Source organism: Prosopis cineraria, unplaced genomic scaffold (assembly GCF_029017545.1).
Source record: "Prosopis cineraria cultivar Desert tree isolate PC_DT_omini unplaced genomic scaffold, ASM2901754v1 PC11, whole genome shotgun sequence".
NCBI lineage: Eukaryota > Viridiplantae > Streptophyta > Magnoliopsida > Fabales > Fabaceae > Prosopis > Prosopis cineraria.
In genome coordinates, this window is record NW_026555342.1 from 35,008,479 (window position 1) to 35,016,310 (window position 7,832).

General features: G+C 27.4%; 1 protein-coding gene and 1 long non-coding RNA gene across 2 annotated transcripts; both read right to left on the reverse strand.

Annotated features, from left to right (window-relative positions):
• Positions 1-1,479: 1,479 nt before the first annotated feature.
• Positions 1,480-2,868, reverse strand: LOC129286489 (uncharacterized). The gene has a single exon (XM_054922445.1). The coding sequence runs from the start codon at positions 2,866-2,868 to the stop codon at positions 1,480-1,482; it is 1,389 nt and encodes a 462-aa protein (XP_054778420.1).
• A 127-nt stretch (positions 2,869-2,995) lies between these two features.
• LOC129285144 (uncharacterized) lies at positions 2,996-4,354 on the reverse strand. Its single transcript, XR_008587095.1, has 3 exons — positions 4,244-4,354; positions 3,309-3,398; positions 2,996-3,016 (listed from the first exon to the last, which is right to left on the reverse strand). It is a non-coding gene; the product is annotated as an uncharacterized LOC129285144 (long non-coding RNA).
• Between the last annotated feature and the right edge of the window lie 3,478 nt (positions 4,355-7,832).

Genomic DNA, 7,832 nt, shown 5'->3' on the forward strand with positions numbered 1-7,832 from the left:
ATAAGAAAATTAAATTCAAAACTCCAAAAATTTATGGAATTGAATATTTCTATATATAACATATTTATAAGATTTTAAATTTTAAATTTGTTCCATATTAAATAATTTTGATAAAAAATAATTTTTTATAAAATAATTTTAAATACAAAAATTTATATAAATGTATTTAAATTAAATATTCCATTTAAATATTTTATATTTTAAAATTTATTAGTACTTATTAAAAATTAAAAATTGTTTAAAATGACCATTAAAAAAATTTATATGGTCAAAATTATTTTTTTATTGAAATAATTTTAAAAAATAATTGAAAAATTATAGATAAAATTTATGTGTAGGAAAAGAATGGAAAAGATTTAACCATTTTGGGAGAAGATAAAAATTTAATCATTTATTTATTAATTTTTGAGAATAATATGGAGAAGATAAAAGTAAAAGATATTTATATAAACTAAAATAATACAAATTTTAAAATAAATTATATATTTAATTATTTTCATTTTAAAAATAATATTTTTATATTAAAAATTGTTTGGTTTTAAGTTCATTTTCCCAAAAAATTAATATTTTGTTAAAAATATAATATAAATAGTCATACAAATAGTTTTGTCATATTAATAATTGAAAATATAATATATATATATATATATATCTTTTCAATAATATATTATTTTATATATTTGTATTTAGTTAAGTAACATATATTTAATTTCACATAAAATAATTGCAAGTACATTTTAGATCAATTGCAAAAAAATGAGGCTTAAGGCTTGGATGGTGGGAAGTCAAAGGATCAAATATTAGCCTTCGCATTTTTTGTAACAAATATGTGATGTTGCATATGGTGGTGGTTGACATGGCATGAGCTGACAACATGATGCGTGACATGGCATTGGTTGACACATATGGGTAGTTGAGTTGGCATGTCTAGATGCACACGTGGCTGGTGAGGTATCAAGTAATGTAGCATTGGCTGATTCATACATGGTGGATGACATAGCACTGACATGGCAATGGAGACTTAAGGAATTTAGTTTTCATTTTTTTAGAGACAAATTTAAAGACTATTTTATTTTGTCCCTATCATTTTATATAATTTTTAGAGTATTTTATAGCAATGAATTTTTCATGAAAATTAGAGACGGTATTTTTTATTCAAAGATACAATAAATTTGTCTCTAATCAGTAACGGCTTAAAAAATCTATCTCCAATTATTTAGAGATGCCCCTTTTTAAGACACCTAGATATTCATCTCTAAATATGTCTCCACTTGTTTGGAGATAGATTTTTCATTAGTTGGAGATAAATTATTGGGTGTCTCTAAACAATATTTTTTTAGTGAATATTATTAAAAATATAAATAACATTATCACTAACCCATGACAACCTTCAATAATGTCTAAGAAATATAGAGTAATATGTTAGAGTTACAAAAGACTTGGTATGAACCAAATTGGATATGGCACCTCAGTGAAACTTTAACTTTCAAATGTATAGTAATCAGTCATCTTATCAATCCTACAATGCCTCCCAATTCTCAAGCCTTCCCATTTGTCTATGATACCCTTAACACATGGAAAACGATAGGCAAAATAGATACAATTCCCCTTGATAAACTCTTTAGGGCACTGAAGAGCATCATTTGACACTACAAAACACTTCCAAAACCCATTGAACAATGTACAATTTCCCAAGTTCTTAACTTCTATCCATCTAGGTTCTTTACTCATATCCAACTTAAACACTCGACTATCTACAGTCTTGGGTGGATTGGTATACTCCTTTCTTGCTGTATCATTAAGCATTCCCTTCAACCTAAAGATTGAGTTGCAAACCAAATAAATAAGGAATAACTCTCCTGATGAAGAATCAACCGCCAAAGTACTAAGAATGTCACCATGAGCTTCCCAAGAATTAATAATGCAACCATCACCATCATAAAGGAAGTCAAGAGGACTCGTTTTCTGTCTTATTATAGCAAATCCTACTTCAAGAAGCCTTGCTAATATTCTAGGTTTTACGGGTTCTTTTTGCAAATCATAAAAAACTATAGAATTTAATACTGAGTGGGTCAAAGCATACAATTTTCCGTCAATAATCTCTACATGCAAGAATGCCAATGCTGTAGACACATCTTCTTCAATGATAGTCCATGACTCATTAGTAATCCAACTAAATGCAAACACATAGTGACGATAAAAGAGACACACCACAACACAGTTTGGGTCATTGGGTTCTGTTGATGCCACAATACTCTCAATTTTACTTTTTACTTTCAACCTTGATGACATATAGACCTTAGCATTTGTTATGGGGTTGAAGAAGAAGATTCGTGCATCAGTTTCTTGAGCATTATCAAAAGAATTGTTGATAGATTCAACCATGATCATCCAACCTTCTATCGTGCCATAGCAATGATGGAAGAATTCGTGTGGAAACCTTGTGGAGATGAAGACTCTTCCTCTGGGCAAGTCGAAGATGGGAAGGTTTTCCATGTCAATTGTTTGAAGAAAAAGAAGTGACAGATCAGGTGATGGAAGACAATGTTTGTTAGCAATGCATTTAATAATTGTGGATCTCCAACTAGAGCATACATATAGGGTTTGAAGGTAATCAATGACCCCTAAGTGTTTTAGAATGAGACCCAAAACATCATCTCCGACTTGTGACCATTTGTTGCAAATGGCTCCTCCTTCTTCAACGTTCATTTCTCTTTTCTCATCACCATCACCATCATCATCTTCATCTAGAATTTTCAACCTTTTGTTGTTGCTACTTCCTTCTTCTTTAACGTTCTTTACTCTATCATCATCATCTTCAATATGTGCATTTTCGTTATTGTTGCTTCCATCTACGTTATTGTTCATTACTTTTCTCTCATCATCATCATATGCAATTTGCACCTTTCTGTTGCTGCTACTTCCTTTTATTGCTCTTCCCTCATCACCACCACCTGCATTACGTTCCTTTTTGTCGTTGTTGCTTTGTCCTTCTTCTTCTTTGCTATTCATTATACTTTAATATGACAATTACTTAGAAAAATACGGAAAAAACAACCGAGTATATATAATTAATGGTTTTGTTCATGTGAGAAAATCATTTTACGCACATGTGAGCAAGGATTTAAACTAACCAATGAGTCCTTCCTAGAAGTAAAGCATAGATAATTTCATTCCTTGTGAGTTGGGCAAATAAACCAAATTATGTTTGTAATCATATCGTTCAAATGAAAGAAGCTAATTTAATTTTCATATCATAAATGCTTCGAGAGAGATCTTGGGTAAAGAAGGTAAATAAATATAATTACCAAGTTAGGAGATGTTCTATGACTGGCCACATACACTCGATCCATGGTAGTTTCTTGCCACTACTTTCTTCTTGTGTGCTGTTCATTATGCTAGAAAAACAAGATATAAAACATAAAAAACAATATATTACAACTAAGGTTTGAGTTACATAAAAAAATCAAAAGTTTTTGAACATGATGTGCGGGGTGGATTTAAATTAACAATTTATTCTCTCTAAATTGTGATCACTTTCATGACTAAACATATTTTAGTGGTATCAAGAAGCTTATCAAATTAGAATATACAATACTTTCTTTGATCCTCAATATAAGACATCTCATAAAAACTTTATGTAATCTTTACTACAAAATATCTTATAAAACTTGATGGAAATAATAAAGAATCATTTCTAAAAATGCCCATATAGCAATTGGTTCATACTTCATTTGGGTTGGTTGTTTGAATTTGACTTCAAGATTTAAAGATGAAGTTAATAATTTTAATTAACCATTTTTTTAAAAAAATCAAAACTCCTGACTAATTATAAACAATTTTTATTAATCCACGTAATTTAATTAAAAGCATATTCTAAATAGGACCCGGAATGTATTTTATGCTGGGGTCGTTTCTGAACATATAAAATTCATTTGTTTAAGAACCAAAAATCAAAGAAAATAAAGATGGCACAAAGATGCTTTGAAGAACAAAGAAAAGGTGATCGTAGGGGAGAAAGAACTAAGAACAGGCCCTGTGAGAAGCAGAGGCGCCAATGGATTCCACTAGATGTCAATTTTCGTTATATGAAGCAGAGATAAATGAAGACAGTTGAAAAAAAAAAAAAAAAACCTACAGATCTAATGAAACTGCATATAAACGCAAAGTTTAGCACAGATCAGAGATGGTTTGATGGAGAGAATTGAAAGTCGCAAGAGAGGAAGGCAAAAACAGATCATACCTTCTGCTTCTGGGTTGTCTCTCTGCCTTTGGATCTGCGCTTTCCTCTCCCCTTCCGTCTCTCTCACTCTCTGGTCATCCCTCTCTCTCTCTCACCCAAAATATCTTCAAGTCTTTCCAAAATCTTATTATTTATTTCTACATATCACTCTTCCTTTGCTTTTTATTCAGCCAGGCAGAGCTATTTGAATTGAAAAAATAATAAAAGAATAAAAGATAACCAGATTTCGCAAAATCATAACAGCATAATTCTATATATATTCTAATTTAAACTTATTTGTTTCCGTTTTCAAAATTATCATTTATTTTTTTTTAAGTCATAAAAACACATATGTCACATAATTTGTTTGTATTTTTTATTTTTAAATAATACGAAGATAGTTTTCTTATATTTTGATACAAAATTTATTAAAAAAATATTTGGTATGAAATGACGGGACAGGGTTTGTTTCGTACCGCACGTTCCGTGGAGGAAGGGAAAGGTGGGAGATCCCAGTACTGATGGGACTTGGGAGGGCAAATTATTGTTAAAAACCCAAAAAAATATTTATTAAAAATGATCTTAAGAATAATAATGATCGAGAATGACTAAATATTAAAATCTTTTATATTTTCTCTAACCACAATTGAAATTGAATTTGACAAACACAATAGTAAATAAATATATAATACTGGAAATCAAGGCAAATGCAAAATTTAATGTGTCTTAAAAATTCGCAAGTTTGAAAAAAAAAGGAGTTAAATATTATTAATATTTGAAAAAATTAATTTACATGTTCTGTCCTCATAGCTTATTCAACTTTAAATTATTAATTCTTGTAAGGTGAAGAGTTCTTTTGTTTTAATTTATTTTATAAAACAATCACTTTTTTTAAATATCTATTTCATGAGTGTTTCGAATGTTTGTTTAAGAACCCATTTATTTCAGTTTATTTTATAAAAAAACTACTTACTTTTTTTAAAAAAATCTATTTTATGAGTATTAATTATATTTATTTAAATTATTGAAAATAATTAGAATCCGACAAAAGTAGATTCCTAATTATTTTTAGAAAAATACTTTAAATAGCTCCTAAAAATCATTTGATGCATTAAATGAAAAATAATGTTTTAAAAAAGTAGGATAGGTGAGTATATTATAAAATTTTAAAATAGTTAAATAATAAATCATTTTGAAAAAATAAACATCTCGCCTCGAAAGTAGAGAATGATTGGCACGGGTATAAACCACTTCACACATTTTCATAAGCCTCAAAATGAAAATTCATTCCATTTTTAGAAAAAAAATTAATTAGATTATATGAAAATTCTAATAATTTCGATACTAATTGTCATAACAAAGTTTCAACATTTTTGTAAAAATTTTAGCAGAACCTTCCCTATAAATAGGATCTCCCAAAAGTTTTACAATACAAAAATTTTACAGAATAAAATATCAGTTAAAAGTTTAGCTCCTTCCAGCCAACAACAATATATAAAATAAAATAAAATCCTAACAACAATCTATGTTGAGTAACTAATCTTTTTTCTAAATCAAAATACATAAAACTTAAATATTTACATCAAAAAGTAATAGTACCAAACAAAATTTTCACCTAATATAACTATATTGCCCTTCAGAGGTTGGTAGTAGAATTAGCATCAGCTAATAAATCTGAGACCAAAATAAATTTTTTTAGTGAATAGCATTCCCAAAGTAAAATTTAAAAGAATTAAAATAATAAACTTAAATAATAGTGTAAACTAATTGAAAAGATGATAATTCATCATAATAAACTTATAAGTTTGTAAATCACATGTGTATTGTTTTAGCCTTCTAATAATAATTTATTTAGAATAAAATGTTATCAAACCCATATTCTATAACTTAAACATCTTGGGAGAGATAATCTACCATCAGCTAAACCTATTTCTTGTATTACAAAAAGGAAAAGAAAATATTCCATGTTATTTTACACATTTATTAAACAGAGAAGCACAGAAAAATAAATGAAATCATTCTTCATAATTAAATTTTGACCTCTAATTAAAATTTTTTATAAGGTAGCTTGTTTATAATTTTATGCATCATATTTTATAATTTTTTAATTAATTAACAATTAAAATTAATTTTTATTAATATTATACCTTAAAAAAATTACTCACATTTTATTTATTATCTGATATTTTATTCTAGCAAGAAATTATTATTATTAGCAATGGCAATAGTAATTATGGGATAGGCTGACCGAAGTCAAAGATATTAGCACAGGAAGCAATTAATTAGGATTAGATCATGCACATTCACATCAGATGGCTATAGGTTACTAGTATTGCTCATTAGAGAGCTACGAATGCGAGTTAGTGTGCATAGTCTAAATAGGACCGAAAGAAGGTAATGTCATAACTATTGCCTGAAAGGCTAGATCTGTATGAGCTTTATTACAACATTCCTTATTCGTCTTTGAGCCCACATCTAGCAATTACACCCCCATCACATCACATCACGTCTTTGAGTTATTTTGACAGTGACATTACACGAACTATTACTTAAATAAAATTAAAAAGTATTATTTTTAAAATAAAAAATCAAAAAATATTTAATAATTAAGGTATTTAAATTAATCCAAATAAATATAAAAACCTGACATATTTAAATTAGACTTAACTGTAAGTTTTTTCTTATAGATTCAAGTATTTTAAGTTTGATATAAATAAATTCAGCTCACAGAAATTAGTCTTATTTTAATTTTTTTTATAAAAATTTCAAATTAATTTTAATTAAAATTATTACACTTACTTTTAAATTTTACAGTCAAACATAATACCCAAATAAATTAATTGAATATGTGGGTATTTTGAAAAATAACTCATCATTTTTATCAAGTTTTATAAGGTACTTTATATTAAAAAGTAAACAAATTTCTAAAAAGTGTCTTTTATTAAAGGTTGGAGGATGTATAATATTTTATATCATTTTTAAATATATAATATTATATACATTATAAGGTCCAATGCTTATCTAAGGGAAAATGACAATTAGGACTTTCTAAGAATATTAATTTCAAGTATAGACTGTCAAATTTTAAAATTTCAGTTAAGGACCATGGTCCTTAATTGTGATAAAAAAAATTTAATTTGTGAGGTGTGATTCACCAACACAACTTGAGAATTCACTAATCCAACTTGAGAAAATTACTAAAGTATATTGTGAAGACATGAAACCTCACTTAGAAATGGAATGTTTAACAAAAATCACCACTTGTGAATTCACTAACTAGACTTAAAAAATTTTCTAACGTATATTATAAAAAATAAAACCCTACTTGAGAATCATTAATAAAAATTGACTTGTCCAAATTGGTATTTTTTATTAAACAATCAATTTCCAAGTAGAGTTTCATGTTTTCACAATATACGTTAGAAATTTTTTCAAGTCGAGTTAGTGAATTCTCAAGTGACACTTTTTGTTAAACAATTGATTTCTAAGTAGGGTTTCATATTTTCACAATATACGTTACAAATTTTTTCAAGTTGGGTTAGTGAATTTTCAAGTGGTAATAATGAATTCCACCTCATAAACTACATTTTTATCACAATTAAGAACCATT

Bases quoted from the DNA above. Each gene is read 5' to 3' on its own strand.
- LOC129286489 (XM_054922445.1), bottom strand. From the start codon at position 2,868: ATGAACAATAACGTAGATGGAAGCAACAATAACGAAAATGCACATATT.